Genomic DNA, 20,267 nt, shown 5'->3' on the forward strand with positions numbered 1-20,267 from the left:
CGCTTCTCATATTTTCAATTGTATCCGCATCTAACGCAAATGCAGACAGCAGGGAAAACTGCGTTTTATTGATGGTCTGAGCTAGCTGTCAGTTTAACAACCTATTCAGAGAACCGTCAGAATCCCAGTCATGGAGGGTGGTAAAATGGGAGGGATTTCAGACTGAGGTTTCTCCTAATGTCAGAATCAGCTCTGGTCAGACAACATATGAATTAATTATGCAATTTAACACTCCGGACCATCCAGCACCATAGCCTCTCACCAAAGTCAAATATTGATGAGATTACTTATTCAATGTGGAGCCTGCAATGTGCTTTCTCTTCTTCTCCTTACCCCCTGTACACATTCTAAACTTGCCAAAGATCACAGGCCGCAACTTCATACCATCACCATTCAGAGCACACTACTGAGAGCAGCTGGTTGAACTATTCATAGCCCAGACAGGAGATCTCTGTACTCAGTGCTTTCAAAAAATAGGATTTAGCTTAAGGCCACATGACCACATCTAATAGCGCAGGAATAAAGCAGAATTTCAATAGCAAAATTATGAAATTTTAATTTCTGATAGGCTTTATAATGCTTTAATAATCTTTGTGCATGCACAACCTCTTTAAATGTACTGTATATAAAATTCAAGTTCTGAAACTTTTTCACATGTTTTGTGTTTTATGTTCATTTTAGTCTTAAGGTGCCTTTCACATGATGCACTGCATAGCATTTTCCAAAGCCACAGAAAAACTAATTTTTTGCTATGATTTCAGAAAAATATGACTGCAATGAGAAAGCACAGCCTAATGGATACAATTGTTACAATGTATCACAGTAAGAAAAATGTTAATCTGCAGTCCAGTTAAAGGGAAACTTATCAGAAATGAAAGGTTCCCTTTAGGGAGAGAAATATGTACTACTGATGTATGTGGCTGTCAGAGCATTATCTTGACTAATACATAAAACCAAACAGTAGCAATTTGATTTAAAGGGAACCTGTAATGTAAAATAACTTAATTAACCTGCAGATATGGGGTTAATCTGCAGGTTAATAGTGTTCTGACACCATGCGGCGCTGGCACTGAGAGCCCTGATGCCGGGAGGAAATCAACTTTATTCACCCCGGCAGCGTTCATGGCATGGTGTCTGTCACAACTCAGTGTATAGAGAGCCGCGGCTGTAACAGGGCTAACTGACAGCAGGCTCGTCATTAAAGTCGGTTGTCAGTCAGGGCCTGGGGTGCGTCACAGGAAGTAAAAATACACAGCCTACCTTCATTGTCTCGTCCATGCAGAGACTTCATTTTTTGGCTCAAATTTATTTTAGATTACCTTGTGTTTTTCCATCAGGGCCATCATTTCTACAATTCTGTGCTGACATTTGATATCATTCTCTCTTTGCATCTGAAAAGCTTCCTCAGATGATAACTTTAACCTTTCAACCTAGAAATAGTACAAAATGTAGAAGCATTATACTCTGGAGCAGAAGGAGGCAAAACTGAAAAAATGACTGCAATCAGACTACATGGCATGGAATATATATATGTATATACAGTGTCTGTTTGTGTGTGTGTGTGTGTATATAAATATATATATATATACACACACATATATACAGGGTGGGCCATTTATATGGATACACCTAAATTAAATGGGAATGGTTGGTGATATCAACTTCCTGTTTGTGGCATATTAGTATATGGGAGGGGGAAAACTTTTCTACATGGGTGGTGACTATGGTGGCCATTTTGAAGTCGGCCATTTTGGATCCAACTTTATTTTTTTCAAAGGGAAGAGGGTCATGTGACACATCAAACTTATTGAGAATTTCATAAGAAAAACAATGGTGTGCTTGGTTTTAACATAACTTTATTCTTTCATGAGTTTTTTACAAGTTTATGACCACTTATAAAATGTGTTCAAAGTGCTGCCCATTGTGTTGGCTTGTCAATACAACCCTCTTCTCCCGCACACTGATAGCAACACCGCAGAAGAAATGCTAGCACAGGCTTCCAGTATCCGTTGTTTCAGATGCTGCACATCTCGTATCTTCACAGCATAGACAATTGCCTTCAGATGACCACAAAGATAAAAGTCTAAGGGGGTCAGATCAGGAGACCTTGGTGGCCATTCAACTGGCTCACGACGACCAATCCACTTTCCAGGAAACTGTTCATGTAGAAATGCTCGGACCTGACACCGATAATGTGGTGGTGCACCATCTTGTTGGAAAAACTCAGGGAACATGCCATCTTCAGTACATAAAGAGGGCAACACATCATCATGTAGAAATTTCAGATATCCAGTGGCATTGAGGTTTCCATTGATGAAGAATGGCCCCCCATATACCACACCATACCATCAAGATACGAGATGTGCTGCATCTGAAACAACGGATACTGGAAGCCTGTGCTAGCATTTCTTCTGCGGTGTTGCTATCAGTGTGCGGGAGAAGAGGGTTGTATTGACAAGCCAACACAATGGGCAGCACTTTGAACACATTTTATAAGTGGTCATAAACTTGTAAAAAACTCATGAAAGAATAAAGTTACGTTAAAACCAAGCACACCATTGTTTTTCTTATGAAATTCTCAATAGGTTTGATGTGTCACATGACCCTCTTCCCATTGACAAACAATAGTTGGATCCAAAATGGCCGACTTCAAAATGGCCACCATGGTCACCACCCATCTGGAAAAGTTTTCCCCCTCCCATATACTAATGTGCCACAAACAGGAAGTTGATATCACCAACCATTCCCATTTAATTTAGGTGTATCCATATAAATGGCCCACTCTGTATATATATATTTTATAAATTCCTTTTGTACTTAGGCTGAAATGGAAAAGCACATTTTGTTTATAAGAGATAGTTTCAATAAATTAAACTAAGCTCTAGTAAGACAGTTAGACATTATAGAAGTATCCCGTATATCAACCAAATGGTGAACAGCAATGATAGCCAGAACAGAGACAAACAAAATTGCAAACTAGTTTATTGACCACAAATTATGTTTTTAGCCTAAAAAAATAATCCAAAGTGCCAACCACTGGGTGTCTCCCTTCTGTCTAACTTGTGGAGGATCTTTGTCTCTGCTCTTTTGTCTGTCAAATTACATACAGGCATAACAGCAGCGGGTTTCAGTTTGGTTGTGCAAACCATTAGACTATGGCAGGTGTAATTCAGGTTGGGAGATGAGGGAGAAGAAATTCCAGAACTCAGTGCCAGCAGACTGATTAAAAAGACTCATTGAAAAGAGAAGATGGCAAGTTTCGCAGCACAAGAATCTGTCACTATCAGTCCAGTCCGCCAGCCTGACTACCAGTCCAGTCCGCCAGCCTGACTACCAGTCCAGTCCGCCAGCCTAACTACCTGTCTCCGCCAGCCAAGTACACTCTCCAGCCCGACGGTCTGCCTATGGACTTCTCATATAAAAGGCACCTCCTCCAAAATGGAGGTGCCCGTGCAAGGTTGTAGCTCTGTGTTCTTACTTTGCTTCAGCCCTCAGGTCCCGCTGCTAGTCCGACTACCAGTCCAGTCCGCCAGCCTGACTTCCAGTCCGCCAGCCTGACTATCAGTCCAGCCCGCCAGCCAGATTACCAGTCCAGTCCGCCAGCCTGACTACCGGTCCAGTCCACCAGCCTGACTATCAGTCCAGTCCGCCAGCCTGATTACCAGTCCAGTCCGCCAGCCTGACTACCGGTCCAGTCCGCCAGCCTAACTACCTGTCTCCGCCAGCCAAGTACACTCTCCAGCCCGATGGTCTGCCTATGGTCCAAACCCGCCAGTCTGTCTATGGGCCAGGCTTGCCTGCCTACCCGGAGAAGGTACCAGTTACCTGCCGTGCCTACCAGCTAGCCTACCTGGAGGCTTCTGCCAGTTACCCGTAGTGTCTGCCAGTCCGTCTACCCGGATCACCCATCAGCCTGCCTGCCGTGCTCATCTGCTGTACCGGTCAGTCCCTGCCTTCTGACCCGTGGGAGTCACCTGCTCCCATACAAGGACTGGCCCAGAGTAGCACCTGGTCCCTCTGCTCGGTCCTTCCCTGGTTCACAGAGTCGATTGAGCCGCCGTGCGGCCTTCGTCAGTCCGAGTTGATACCTAGTTACGCCCCTCTGGTCCCTCCTTGCGCCGCAGCACAGAGGTTCCACCACATGGATCCGTAACAGTAGCTGTTCCTACTATGCACCTGTACACACCTATTTCTTGTTTTGGAAGTGCCGGTCAGTTTTTTCTGTTTCTATGTACAAGCTTTGACTGAGCCTCTTGGCCACAGGCGGTTTTAATTGCAGCAGGAACTTGCCTTCCCTTACACAAGCAGGCTTATGTTTCTTAGAGAGGAGTTCACATTGGTAGGTTCCTGGTATGACGAGAAACGCCTTAAAGTGGCTACCAGGTACACATGAATTGGCCAATTTATGCGCTAAGACTTCTCATTTATTTATATTTTCTAGCGCAGTACTGTTATTCAAATTTCATATATTTCATGTTCGCATACTTAGCGTTGCAGTGTGCTACTTTGTTTGCTAGTTATGTATAGTCTGAACCTGTACTTATATTCTATTCCATCTGCACCCTACTTCTCGATACCTAGCGAATGTATGTCTTGAATACATGTAGAATATAGATCAAAGGAAGTATTATTACATGATCAGCTGTACAGAGTTTGTTTGTAGTCTGTTACCATAAAGATGTATAGATCTACATACAAGAAAAATATATCTTTTTGCCAAGTTAGCCAGTAGATTGAAAAATAAAAGAAAAAAAGAATAGATCTTCCTGGGCCAAACATTTTTGTATCCCTGATCAGAGCACATTGGACATGAAATTGTTAGTATTGAACGGTAACTTCACATTTCAGAGAGACAGCAGAGTCTGAGACTACAAACTTATGATATCCTTTGACGCATTCAGAGCAGGAATGAATGTGTTACATGGATTTATATCTTTTTACATCAATTAAGGAATGTGCTCCTCGGATGTGGGGCATCACAACCATAGAAAAGACCTCAATCAGAGGACAATAACACTTTCATACTCCTTATCTATGAACTCCTCCAATATTTACTTCCACAACTGCTTTCTCTCCTTACCCACATTGATACTTCTGATTCACGTCACTTGTCTTATTTACTACACCATTCTATGTCCTGTTGTATATAAATATGTGACTCTTCAGATTTTGGGTTATTCCTTCCTATTTGTTACCATATTATCAGGATGTATCAACCACTGAGGACTCTCAAATTTTAATATTTTTAGATTTACATAAACACATTCCACCCAACTTTAAAAACCAGGACACATACTGCTGAGTGTGGCAATTTTTTTTTTTTTGCTAAGCCAGAACCCTAATCTCGCCCAGTTCTTTATATGTTCCCACATAGAAATAGTCTCTTAGTCCATTAGTGTTCCTCCACAGTGCTCACCACACAGTGTATGATGCCCCCACAGTGCTCCAAATATAGTATGATATCCCGACAGTACATTTAATTAAATACAGTATGATGCCCACACAGTTCATTCCCATACACACAGTATGATGTCCCCATCTTACATTTCCTGTACAGAATGATGTCCCCAAAGCACCCCTTATACACAATATAATGCCCCCACAGCTCTTCACACATGGCAGGATGCCCCCACAATACATTACCCCACACAGTATAATGCTCCCACAGCCCCTCCATACACAGTATGATCCTCCCTAAAACCCCTCCACAGCCACCCCACACACGTACTATGATGCCACCACAGCCCCCTCAAACAAAATTATGCCCACAGTACATTCCTTTATAGTTTGATGAGCCCACAACTCCCAACACAAAGTATGATGTGTTCACTTCTCTTCTATGCAGTATAATGTTCCTAAAAGGACACCCACACACAGTATGATGCCACTACAGTCCCCCGTACAGTTTGATGCACTTACACTCCACACACACTATGATGCCCTCGCAGTATATTCCTCCACACTTAGTATGATGCCCCCACAGCATGATGCCCCCACACACAGAATGATACACCCAAAGTTTCCCACACACTATTACACTATTATGCCCGACAAGGACCACACAGTATGATGTACTTGATAGTTCCCATACACTGTATGATGTACCAAGTGATCTTCACACACAGTATGATATACCCAATTCTCTTCCCACACAGTATCATGTCCTCTTAGTTGCCCCACATACAGTATGATTCCTCCATAGCTCCAGCACACAGTATGATGAACCAGAACTGTCACACACCGTATGCTGCCATTCATAGCACCCCCAAACAGTATAATGTCCCACAGCCTCCCAGAGACAGTAGGATGCCCACACACATTATAATGGTCCAACACAGTATGATGCCCCCACATACAGCATAATGGCAACAAAGTCCCCAACACACTATGATGCCTCCAGAGTCCTCACACACAGTAAGATGCCCCCACAGCCTCTCACACATAGTATGATGCACCCACAATTCCCCCAACCACAGTGTAATATCCCACAGCTCGCACACACAGTATAATGCTACCAAAGGACTCACACATAGTTTGAGTTTGATGCTCCCACAGCCCTTCCCCCTCCCACACACACAGTATGATGCCCACCGTACATTTCCCACATATTATAATGCCCATACAGCCCCCATAAACAATATATCCCCACACACAGTAGGATGCCCACACAGTATGATACCTCCCACACAGAAAGGTGCCCCAAGCCTCAAACATATAGTATGATGCACAACAACCCTCCCACACATTATAATGCCCCTGAAGCTCCCCACACATAGTATAATGCACCCCACAGCCCACCACAGTATGATTCTTCCACATTCCCTCCCACAATAGGATGCCCACAAGCTCTCCACATCTAATATGATACCCCCTACAGTTCCCACCACACAGTATGAAGCCCCTGTAAGGGGGAAGACAGGGGTGTAAGTACTTTCAAAACAAGGGATCTGGAACTGCCGGGGCCGTGCCTCTTGTTGCAGGGGGAAGACAGACTGCGAGACAGGAGTCAGGTGACCGGGAAGCTATGGGTGTGTCCAGAGAGAAAGCTGAGGAGTCAGGTGACTGGGGAGCTGAGCTCATGTCTAGGAAGAGGGTGGAAAAGGAGTTTTTTGAGCGGGAAAAGCGGCAGTGGACAGTGGGAGTCAAGCCCGACTAGAGGGAGAAGAGACGCTGCATTCCTGGAGCCGAGCAAGTGAGGTTCACTGTTATGGACTAGGGGCTCAGCGGGTCAAACCGGAGACCACCCGCTACCGCCAGAAGACGGAGCACTGTTTAGGCGGGGAAGCCGGAAGAATGCAACACCGGCACCAGCCGGCAACTGCCTTGTGAGAAGCAAGAGTCAGCTAAGTGAAAAAACTGCAGATTACAACCATGTCGACTCTGCTACATCTAGCCCAACTGTGGATTGTCAGTTATAGCATATTACCTGCTACTTCCTTGCTGTCCCCATATATTCCCTGTTACTCCCTGCGTGGAGATTGACCCTGTTACAGTAAATCCCCCTTGTTATTTAACCCTGTACTGGCTGCTCTGTGTTTCTGTGTCACTGCATCTAAAGTACCTGTGTTACACCCCCACAGTCACCCCATCAGTATAATGGCAACACAGATCCCCACACACAGTATGGTGACTCCACAGCCCCGTACTCACAGTATGATGTCTCTATAGTCCCCTTCAAACAATATAATTCCCCCACACAGTATAATTCCCCACAGCTTCCTACACAGTATTATAGCCACCAACACACAGTATGATCTATCTACTGTCTCCCACACACTGTATGATTACCCCACAGTATATTCCCTCTACACAAAGTACAATGGCCCCACAGTCCACAACAAACAGTATTATAGCCCAGAGTACATTCCCCAACATACAATATGATAACCCTACAACCCACAACAGAAAAAAATGGCACCATAGTTAGTACACATGAACAGTTCTGTAACATCAACGCTCTCATAGCTCTGTTACATCAAGACACACACACTCAGATATCAGATACAGCTGAAATTGGGAAATAACCTTGACCCCTCCCATGACAGCTTCCAAAATATGGAATATGTAAATATAGATCCAGCACTTCAGATAAGTGAAATATGCGAATTTATTAATACAGATTAATCCACTGTGTAAACAATTGACGTTTCGGCCAATAACATGGCCTTCATCAGAACATCAGTGTGATTAAATCTAATGGACATGAAGAGGTAGTATTAATACTAGGAATATTCCATAAGATGGCACAGAGGCCTGGGGGAACTTCTTACATAAGCCTGGAAACGGCGCTGGGGATCTGTACTACTATGCTGTTACTTTGGCGTCTGTGCCATCTTATGGAATATTCCTAGTATGAATACTACCTCTTCCTGTCCATTAGATTTAATCACATTGATCTTCTGATGAAGGCGGTGTTATTGGCCGAAACGTCAATTGTTTATACAGTGGATTAATTTGTATTAATACATTTGCATATTTCACTTATCTGGAGTGCTGGATCTATATTTACATATTACTGTGAAGTGGAATCCTATCCGGGCACCCATATTACAGCGAGTGCCATGCAGCCTATCTTTTCCCAAAATATGGAATAGTCCTGCTGGATCTGGGGCGTTTGGAAGGTATGAAATACATTTGCATGTATTGATCTCCTTAGCAGAATTCCTCTCATATATGCCTTTATTGTGCCCCACACTATTTACAGGGGATGACCCCTCTAGAATATGGTCTGGGATGTCTTTACCTATAAGTTGGAGCCAAAAAAAGATTTAGTCACCACCTGAGCCCTGTCTGAGTGCTATTCAGGTATTCAGGTCAGCGATTAGCTTAACTCTAATGGGTGAATGATCAGATACTCCATATTCCTAGCAAGATGCTCCACATAAGAGAGCCTGAGGTATTATAGTCGCTGACCTTATTGCTAAGCCTATTCTAGAAAGTGTATGATGAGAAGATGAGTAACATGAGCATTCTTTGACCACAGGGTTTTTCAGCCTCCAAACAGCGCTATTTCCCATCTCAGATAGAACATGTGCTAGTGACATAGGGATGGCTGATTCAGCAATGTTCCCTGTGTGAAATGTATCCCAGTGAAGATGGAAGTAGTTGTTAAAGTCGCCAGTTAGAATCACTGGGCTATGAGGGAGGCCATAACAAAGGTCAGAATCTTTTAAAATACCTCTCCAGTGTACGGAAGTGGAATATATAATGTTACTAGAATTATGGACAGATTGAGTATAGAACAACAGAAGCATATGAAACATAGAAAGGTAGAGTTGGATGGGACCCCCAGGGTCATCTGGTCCAACCCCCTACTCAATGAAGCATTCACTAAATCATCTCAGACAGATGTCTGTCCAGGGTCTGTTTGAAGACTTTCATTTAAGGAAATGGCAGCCTGTTCCACTCATTAAACACCCTCACTGTCAAAAAGTTTTCCTAATATCTAATCTGTATCTTCTCCAATTTGGTTTCACCCCATTGCTTCTAGTCTTTATTTGTGCAAATGAGAATAAAGCTGATCCCTCTACAGCAGAGGTCCCCAACCGCCGGTCCGCGGACCAGGACCGGGCCGTTGGGGTTTTTCAGCCGGTCCGCGGGGAGAGTGGGCCCCTCCAGCCTCCAGCAGGGCCGCCATCAGGGCATGACTGCCCTGACTCCAGTATGGGGCCCGGCCGGTAGGAGCCCCCTCGGAGCCCCCCTCTTGTGCGTCTCTCTCCTCATGGGGCCCCCGGCCGCATGCTAAGTGCCGGGTCCGGGACATCTTAGCGCTGCGCTGCTGCGGCAGCACCTTCATGATTCCCCTGACTTCCGGTCATGTGACGGCGCCGTCACATGGCCGGAAGTCAGGAGAACCTGGTGTCAGCGATTTGGACGAGCGCCAGGATTCTGCAGGGATCGCATGGGGGTAAGTATAACAAGTTTTATTTTTTTTTAAATACAATTAACTAGGAGTGGGGGGAATGGGAGATGCACATGGGGGGAGGGGAGAGATGAGAGATGCACATGGGGGAGGGGAGAGATGAGAGATCCACATGGGGGGGAGGGGAGAGATTAGAGATGCACATGGGGGAGGGGAGAGATGAGAGATCCACATGGGGGGGAGGGGAGAGATGAGAGATGCACATGGGGGAGGGGAGAGATGAGAGATCCACATGGGGGGAGGGGAGAGATGAGAGATGCACATGGGAGGGAGGGGAGAGATGAGAGATGCACGGGGGGGTGAGAGATGCACGGGGGGGTGAGAGATGCACGGGGGGGTGAGAGATGCACGGGGGGGATGAGAGATGCACGGGGGGTGGATGAGAGATGCACGGGGGGGTGAGAGATGCACGGGGGGGATGAGAGATGCACGGGGGGTGGATGAGAGATGCACGGGGGGGTGAGAGATGCACGGGGGGGATGAGAGATGCACGGAGGGGATGAGAGATGCACGGAGGGTGGATGAGAGATGCACGGAGGGGGATGAGAGATGCACGGGGGTGAGCTGCACATGGGGGGGTGAGAGATGCACATGGGGGGGTTATGTTTACATAACTTTGTTGCCTTATGAAGGGCGGGGGGGGCCCCCAAAAATTTCTTGCACAGGGGCCCACTACAGTCTGTGTCCGCCCCTGGGATGAAGTAAATGCAGCTGAACAGCAGCTGTCAGGACAGCTGCCCTGTCCTGCTGCAGGGCGTGATGGGGCCTCAGTGATGTGGCTCCTGGCACAGCACATTATGTGGGGCTCCTGGCATAGCTCCTGGCGGGGACCTGGTCTACACTATATGATAAGTATGCACTAAACTCCAAATCCCTCCATTACCCCGCCCCCATATGACCAAAGCCCCGCCCACCCCACCCCCTCCTTGCTGGGCCATGGAAAAATGATCTTGCTTCAAGCCGGTCCCTGGTGCAAAAAAGGTTGGGGACCACTGCTCTACAGCATACGCGTCAAACTCTGGCCCGTGGGCCAAATCTGTCCTGCGGGCCAAATCTGTCCCGCAGGGTGGTTTTATTTGGCCCTCGACACCAGAGCCACCACTCCTATATGAGGCCATTATTCTGTATGGAGGACTATATGGGGTCATTATTCTATATGAAGGACTATGTGGGGCCCATTATTCTATATGGAGGACTATGTGGGGTCCATTATTCTATATGGAGGACTATGTGGGACCCATTATTCTGTATGGAGGACTTTGAGGGGCCCATTATACTGTATTTTGGTTGGCCCGCGATTTTGTCTAAGTTTTTCATTTTGGCCCTCTGTGTATTTGAGTTTGACATCTCTGATCTACAGTATGACAGCCCTTGAGATATTTGTAGACAGGTATTAAATCTCCTCTCAGTCTCCTCTTTTGCAAGCTAAACTATCCCAAATCCTCTAACCATTCCTCATAGGACATTGTTTGCAGACGGGTCACCATTCTGGTCGCTCTTCTCTGAATTTGCTCCAGTTTCTTCATGTCTTTTCTAAAATGTGGTGTCAAGAACTGGACACAATATTCCAGATGACATAACCTATAAAGACATGGAGTATAACCCCCATAAAGAAGTATGAAGTAATACTAGATGATATTACAATTGAAAACTTTTATTAAATACAAATATTAAAATCGAGAAAGTATTGAAAGTTAACCGGTCACTAGGGGTGAAAAACACAAAGACAGGGCGGCAATTGTGTACAGAGATGCACAGGCGGTCATCTGGCAGCACTTAGTCAGAGATTGTACTCTAATGCATATGTGACTAGCCCCATAAAGTAGGGGGCACACAGATAATAAATCCAAATGACAGTGTATACAGTCAACAGAATACAGATGGCAAGGAATCCACAAATGTATAGGTTCAATGATGATTCCAACCCTTCTTAAATGCATACAAAGCAAGTATGGATAATATCTACATCATAACAGATGGCTCACCCATGTGTCAAATAACCTTGTATGCCGCGCTGAGGCCCCGACGCGCGTTTCGCGTATAGCTTCCTCGGGGGGCTGTTTTTTTACACGTGGACCGCCATCATTATATACCCTACTTCCCTACCCTACAGGTGTACACGCCGATAGTCACGGCGCATGCGCGATGACCTCCGCCCCCTCCGCCGCGTCATTTCCGGCTAATTCCCAGTGGAAGTGTGGGCGGGAACAATGCGTTCCACTGACGTCAATGGCCCACACTTCCGCCGTACGGAAGCCTTTGGGACGCAGTCGGACGGGGACAGAGTTCTGCCAGATAACCCCCTGTGCATCTCTGTACACAATTGCCGCCCTGTCTTTGTGTTTTTCACCCCTAGTGACCTGTTAACTTTCAATACTTTCTCGATTTTAATATTTGTATTTAATAAAAGTTTTCAATTTTAATATCATCTAGTATTACTTCATACTTCTTTATGGGGGTTATACTCCATGTCTTTATAGGTTATGTATTTAAGTTGGAGTACCCTGTATATACAGGACAATGTTTAAGATTTACCATAGAGTTCGGCTCAATTGTATTAATATTCCAGATGACGTCTGACCAAAGAGGAGTAGAGGGGGATAATTACTTCATGTGATCTAGACTCTATGCTTCTATTAATCCAACCCAAAATTGTGTTTGCTGCTGCATCACATTGTTGACTCATGTTCAGTCTGTGATCTATTAGTATACCCAAGTCTTCTTCACATGTGCTGTTGCTTAGTTTTATTCCTCCCATTCTATATATGCTTTTTTCATTTTTCTTACCCAGATGTAGGACTTTGCATTTCTACCTGTTAAAAACCATTCTGTTGGTTGCTGCCCACAGTTCCAGTTTGTTTAGATCTTTTTTTTACTCCTCTCTCTCTTCTCTAGTATTAGCTATCCCTCTCACCTATGTATCTATTAAAAATTGGGTGCAATTAAATGGAAATTAGGCTAAATACACTAACCTCTAAAGCATGGGTGAAATATTCCGAATGATATGCTTGACTTGCCCAAGAACACTGGACTGTGAATATCTTGTCTTTAATTAGATGAGTTTGGGATAAGCAAATTATTGCTGTCTGAAAAGTGACCAAGGTTATTTAGGGAATAAGTGAAATGTTATACCAAGACAGGCAATCAAATTTGGGGTTATTTAGTTTGAAAAAATGAACGCTTCTGTGTGATCTTTCTAACGATCTTTTTACACCTAGGCCTGCAATGGTGACAAGGGGGTATCCTCTACATATAGAGGAAAGAAAGTTTAACCATACTCATAAATACAGATTCTTTACTGTAAGAGCAGCAAGATTATGGAAGTCTCTGACACATGATGTTGTAATGGTTTATTCACTAAAAAAGTTCAAGGAAGGTCTTAATGCCTTTCTTAAAAAATGTAATATTATGGTTATGGGTACTAGATTCTGTGATGGGGCGTTGATCCAGGGAACTGGTCTAGGCTTTTGCCTTCCACTGGATCAACATGTTAGGTTATAAATAAAAGTTGATGGATTTATATCTATCTTCAACCTTAAAAAACAATAAGTAATACGAGAACTAATATTTACAATTTCCCTCCATCACCCCAGTTTGGTAAGAGTCCCAATTTATCTTGGCTTGGACAATGGTAATTGCTGTTCAACCACTGAAGAGCCTTTTGCGAAGACTCGAAAATATATACCTTACCAAAGTAGCGACTCTGAGGCATGCATGATATTGCTTTGGCATAAAGGATTTCTACGACTCACAGACTTTTATGTTGGAGAATTGTGCTTTCTTTTTCTGAATTTCACCTAAAAATCTGGATATAAAGATATTTTGCTTCCATCAATCCACATGTCTAGATTTTCTTGTTTTTGTTTTTTTTTTTTGCTCAAAATGTTGTCTTCATCCTTCTAATGGATCAACTTCATTAGTACAGATCATGGTGATGCTTCATGAGGTGGCTGGCACACTAGGATCCTATGTGTCTTTTCAATAGCAAACAGTGGGAAAAACGCCACAGGATCTCTCCCCAGCACTCCTCATAAGGCGTATATTATTTCTTTTAAGCCTGTTCTCCAGGTCATCTGTTTTATTTAAGAGGAAGCCCACATTCTGCACTGTATTCTTGATCTCTTTTTGCATAATAGGATGTTGTTCTTCAATCATGCTTACTCTGCCTTCAGCTTCTTTCATCCTCTCATTAACCTTTTGCAGGTCCCGTCTTATTAAAGTCAAGTCCTCCTTAAGGCCCTCCATATGTACATTTAAGGTGGCTGCAATATTGTTGCAGCGGGAGACTGCAGCAAAGGCATCTTGAATAGTCTGTTCAGCTGTTTGTCTCACAATATTCAGCAGTCTCATCTTTCACCTTGAAGTGTGAGGCCTGCCATGATTAGGTACAAACGGCGCCATCTTAGAACTTCCGTCACTCTCGCCTTTCATCAGTTTTTCTAATTTCTTGGTCTCCATGGTATCTTTTTTGGTTGGTGAACTTTCATGGTCAGCGTGAGACAACCGGGCAAAACGTTCCAGGACAGACGCTACCTCCACTGCCCTTTCTCTATTGACTGGGCCTAGCTCCTGTCCTGCACTGGTCTTCTACTGTGTCATAGTACATACATACCTGCAATACATCGTATTCTGGAGTTACTGGGCAAAGATGTAGCATGTCAGAAGTAAAATGTATAGAGTTATAGTCCAAAGTAGCAGGTTATTGCTACCTCATTTGAGAGCAGCATAATGTAGGAAAAGAGACTGTGATTCCAGTGATGTATCACATAGTTTACTGGAAGCAGCAAGTGTGATACAATCAGAGGTCTTAGATGTACCATGTAGCAGAGCCAGGCTCTCTGTGTACATTGTATGTTAATAGTAAGCTTCTAATCAGTGGTAGGGATGGAGTTGGGTCAGGATTCACATGAGCTGTAGTCCTCTAGTGTTAATCTGCTGATAAAAAGCTGTATTAAAACAACAGCTTACAGCTTAATAATGTTACTTAAATGTTCATATTAGGTGCATTAGGACAAACGAAAAAAAAAAATATAAGACATACATATTCTTTAGTTCAATGTACTGAACCCATGGATGTACTGTATTATAAAGGACTAATTCTTTTGACTTTGCAAAGGTAGAGGTTTACTCTACTGCTATAAGAAAGGGAAACGTACAGTGAGATGTATTTTACACATGTACACCCTAGAAATTTTATTCTACTGGTTCCCTATATTATAAATACATATTAATTTTGAAGTATTAACAAGTGCAATATCTCTTTAAAGGGTTAATCCCAACATTGAAAGTTATCTATATTATCTATCGCCTATCTGCTGGGACCCCCAACAATCCTCTGCAATGTCCCGCCAGAATGAAGCAGTAGATGCACATTACTCCATTCATTGTTTTCATACAGTAACTGTGAGAAAGCCCAGTGACATACTCAAGATTTCCAGGATAAACAATGAAAAAGCTTAGTTATAAAAATACAGGTACACACCAAATAGGAATTATCAAGGGACAATTCCTAGGGTTCTAACAACTCAAGCCACCTACATAAGAAGATAATGTATTAGTGATCTAGTCATTGGTGCACTGGGGAGTAGCATCCCTTTGTGGATGATTCAATAGCTATTAATCATGATGTTTTAGAGGATAAACGGCCAAAATTAGTGTTTTTCCTCACATTTGCTCTTCCGTTAGAGGTAGGCTGTAATATAGAAACTGTAGTATAGAAAGTATGACAAATATAGTTATGGTAAAGCTACAGTTTATGACCACTTCAGCATATGGTTTTTAGAGGTGTCAACTTGTCATGGATGGCTTGGTATCAAAACACGCAATGCACAGTAGTGCATGCAGCCGATACTCTGGTATTTTGTAAGTACATGGGTCATCATATTATTATTTATTATGCTTTGCTTATATAGCACGATCATATTCTGCAGCACTTACCAGATATTATCATCGCTGTCCCTAATTGGGCTCACAATCTAAATTCCCTATAAGTATGTCTTTGGAGTGTGGAAGGAAACCCACGTTAACAAGGGGAGAACAGCAACAGTGCTAACCACTGAGGCACCGTGCTGCCCATAATAAGACTATAATAAGACATATTAAGACTTGACAATTTTAATACCATGTGAAATATGATTGGAAAACACTACTTTGCATATGACAAATTAAATCACATATTTTCAGCGTATTTTTGTTTGCAAGATATATTAACTTACTTCTTGATGTAGATTTTCTTCTTTTGTCTTTGCATCTGTAACTTCCAATTGCATGTGGCTGACAATCTTCTGGTGGTGTACAGTAGTAATTTCAATCTGGGCATGTAGCTCTTTAACCTTTACACATAAAAACTGTAATGTTAAAATGTTGAAAATTTTTACATTAAAGGGGTTTTTAGATTTTGGAATAACTCTGTTCTTCAGCTGCAGGTTGTTTTAAAAACAAACTGTGCTTTACTCATCCTCCCCAAGTCTACCATTGTGTCTCCGCTATGGCTCCAATTGTCTGTTATTGTCTGCAGCTCTGATGTCACGTCAACAGCACTGCAGCTAATAACGAGCCACTACTTTCACTGATTGGCTGCAGCGTAGTCAACATGAAGTTAGCACTGCGGACAATAATAAACACAGAGAGAGAGGATGGTGAGTAAAGCCCAACTTGTTTTTTTTAGAACAAAGTGCACCCAGGGCCTGGGATTTTCCAAAACCAGAAACTCATTTAATGTTTCAAGAATATGATCAAGATATTAGTAAAGCCATTAATACCAGATAGTTGGGGTCTGGCTCAGTTGATCAGCTGACTAAAGGAGTCGCAGTACTCTAGCAAGTACCACATCACCTTAAAGGGAACTTGTCACTAGAAAAAATGCTATTGACCTGCAGATATGGAGTTAATCTGCAGGTTAATAGCATTACTAACTGCCTGGCGCCCGCACTTAGCAGAAAGCTGTGCGGAGAAAATTTAAATGTATTCCCCCCAGCAGCATTTGGTTTTCAGTCACGAGGCGGCGCTGGTTCAGTCACCGCTCTGAGAATACAGAGTGGCGGCTGTAACCGCGCCCCATGCACCAAATGTCACTGGCTCTGCATTGGGGCTGGCTGTCAGTCAGGGCCGGGGGCACGGTTACACCCACTGCTCTGTATACTCAGAGCAGTGGCTGAATCAGTGCTGGCGATGCCCCAGTGACTGTTACATGAACGCTGCTGGGGGGAATAAAGTTCATTTTCTCCCCGAAGCCTTTGGCTAAGTGTGTGCGCCAGACAGGCTAATAACGCTATTAACCTGCAGATTAACCCCATATCTGCAGGTTAATAACAATTTTACTGGTGACAGGTTACCTTCAAATGTTTGCCAGGCTCAGCGTCGACCATTTTGTTTTAGCTGTTCTTGATATTGCTTCTCAGTCAAAGACAAAGCTGTAATAAACTGCAGTAATTAAGCACAGATATACTATGCAGATAGCAAGCTGTGTGAACATGTTGGCCTCATTTTAGGCTTGCTAACATTAATGATGTTAGCAGATCTAGTGAAGTACCCAATTACCTATACTCAATTAACTTTTGATTACTGGACTGGCTATAAAAACTGACATTCGTACATAGCTTATACATCCTGATGAAGCTGCAGTGTAGCTGTGAAACGTGTTGAGGATGTGCTTACCCACATACAGAGCAGGATGTCTCAAGGTATTTTTGGAGGTTATCCTTTATGCTACTATTTTTTTTGATTAATGTATAGGTATATCAAATTCAATCATGGTATATCTATTACAACTCATGGACATCCCCTTTTATTTTCTATTAGATGTGCATTCACAGTGGCTGTAGTTTAATATAGGATATATATAGATTTTTTGAAATTTTATCGACTTAAATACTGTGGGTATGGAAAGTATTCAGACCCCTTTCAATTTTTCACTCTTTGTTTCATGGCAGACATTTGGTAAATTCTAAAAAGTTCATTTTTTTTCCCATTAAAGTACACTATGCACCCCATCTTGACTGAAAAAAAACAAATGTAGAAATTTTTGCAAATTTATTGAAAAAGAAAAACTGAAATACCACATGGTCATAAGTATTCAGACCCTTTGCTCAGACACTCATATTTAAGACACATGCTGTCCATTTCCTTGTGATCCTCCTTGAGATGGTTCTACTCCTTCATTGGAGTCCAGCTGTGTTTAATTAAACTGATAGGACTTGATTTGGAAAGGCACACACCTGTCTATAGAAGACCTCACATCTCACAGTGCATGTCAGACCAAATGAGAATCATGAGCTCAAAGGAACTGCCCAAGGAGCTCAGAGACAGAATTGTGGCAAGGTACAGATCTGGCCAAGGTTACAAAAGAATTTCTGCATTACTCAAGGTTCCTAAGAGCACAGTGGCCTCCATAATCCTTAAATGGAAGACGTTTGGACCACCAGAAGTCTTCCTAGACCTGGCCAGCCAAACTAAGCAATCGTGGAAGAAGAGCCTTGGTGAGAGAGGTAAAGAAGAATCCCAAGATCCCTGTGGCTGAGCTCCAGAGATGCAGTAGGGAGATGGGAAAAAGTTCCACAAAGTCAACTATCACTGCAGCCCTCCACCAGTCAGGCCTTTATGACAGAGTGGCCCGATGGAAGCCTCTCCTCGGTGCAAGACATATGAAAGCCCTCATAGAGCTTGCTCAAAAACACATGAAGGACTCCCAGACTATGAGAAACAAGATTCTCTGGTCTTATGAGACGAAGATAGAACTTTTTAGTAATAGTTCTAAGCGGTATGTGTCTAGAAAACCAGGCACTGCTCATCACTTGCCCAATACAATCCCAACAGAGAAACATGGTGGTGGCAGCATCATGCTATGGGGGTGTTATTCAGCTGCAGGGACAGGACGACTGGTTGCAATTGAAGGAAACATCAATGCGGCCAAGTACAGAGATATCCTGGATGAAAACCTCTCCAAAGTGCTCTGGCTCTCAGACTTGGCCGTAGGTTCACTTTCCAACAAGACAAAGACCCTAAGCACAAAGCCAAAATAACAAAGGAGTGGCTTCAGAACAACTCTGTGACCCTTCTTGACAGGCCAAGCCAGAGCCCCGACCTAAACCCAATTGAGCATCTCTGGAGAGACCTGAAAATGGCTGTCCACCAACGTTCACCATCCAACGAGACGGAACTGGAGAGGATCTGCAAGGAAGAATGGCAGAGGATCCCCAAATCCAGGTGTGAAAAACTTGTTGCATCATTCCCAAGAAGACTCATGGCTGTACTACCTGAAAAAGGTGCTTCTACTCAGTACTGAGCAAAGGGTCTGAATACTTATGACCATGTGATATTTCAGTATTTCTTTTTTAATAAATTTGCAAAAATTTTTGTTTTTTTTCAGTCAAGATGGGGTGCAGCGTGTACTTTAACCCCTTAAGCCCCGCGGGTGGTTTGCACGTTAATGACGGGCCAATTTTTACAATTCTGACCACTGTCACTTTATGAGGTAATTACTCTGGAACGTTTCAACGGATCCCCCTGATTCTGAGATTGTTTTTTCGTGACATATTGTACTTCATGATTGTGGAAAAAATTCTTCGATATCACTTGCGTTTATTTGTGAAAAAAACGGAAATTTGGCGAAAATTTTTTTTTGTTAGGGAGCTATAAGGGTTAAAAGTTGACCAGCGATTTCTCATTTTTCCAACAAAATTTATAAAACCATTTTTTTAGGGACCACATCACATTTGAAGTCACTTGGAGAGGTCTTTATGACAGGAAATACACAAAAGTGACACCATTCTAAAAACTGCACCCCTCAAGGTGCTCAAAACCACATTCAAGAACTTTATTAACCCTTCAGGTGCTTCACAGGAATTTTTTGAATGTGGAAGAAAAAAATGAACATTTAACTTTTTTCACAAAAATGTTACTTTAGACCCAATTTTTTTATTTTCACTGGGGTAACAAGAAAAAATGGACCCCAAAATTTGTTGTGCAATTTCCCCTGGGCACGCAGATACCCAATATTTGGGGAAGAAACATTGTTTGGGCGCACGGCAGGGCTCGGAAGGGAAGGAGCGTCATTTGACTTTTTGATTGTAAAATTTGCTTGAATAATTAGCGGACGCCATGTTGTGTTTGGAGAGCCCCTGTGTGCCAAAACTTTGGAGCTCCCCCACAAGTGACCCCATTTTGGAAACTAGACCCCCCAAGGCACCTTTATAGATGCATAGTGAGCACTTGGAACCCCCAGGTGCTTCACAAATTGATTCGTAAAAATGAAAAAGTGAAAAAAAAAACACTTTTTCATTTTTACGAATCAATTTGTGAAGCACCTAGGGGTTCCAAGTGCTCACTATGCATCTAGATAGGTGCC

General features: G+C 43.2%; 1 protein-coding gene across 7 annotated transcripts in view; it reads right to left on the reverse strand.

Moving 5' to 3' along the window:
• The window catches only part of SYCP1 (synaptonemal complex protein 1), a 204,450-nt gene that overhangs the window by 88,242 nt on the left and 95,941 nt on the right, over positions 1 to 20,267 (reverse strand). For all 7 annotated transcript variants that reach the window (XM_073667118.1, XM_073667123.1, XM_073667122.1 and 4 more), the window contains 2 exons: positions 16,138 to 16,254; positions 1,320 to 1,430 (listed from right to left, as the gene is read on the reverse strand). In XM_073667118.1, the coding sequence (XP_073523219.1) occupies positions 1,320 to 1,430; positions 16,138 to 16,254 (228 nt within the window). The remainder of the gene's footprint in view (positions 1 to 1,319; positions 1,431 to 16,137; positions 16,255 to 20,267) is intronic.

Source organism: Phyllobates terribilis, unplaced genomic scaffold, assembly GCF_046119375.1.
Source record: "Phyllobates terribilis strain yellow unplaced genomic scaffold, ASM4611937v1 Scaffold_2__4_contigs__length_985480577, whole genome shotgun sequence".
NCBI lineage: Eukaryota > Metazoa > Chordata > Amphibia > Anura > Dendrobatidae > Phyllobates > Phyllobates terribilis.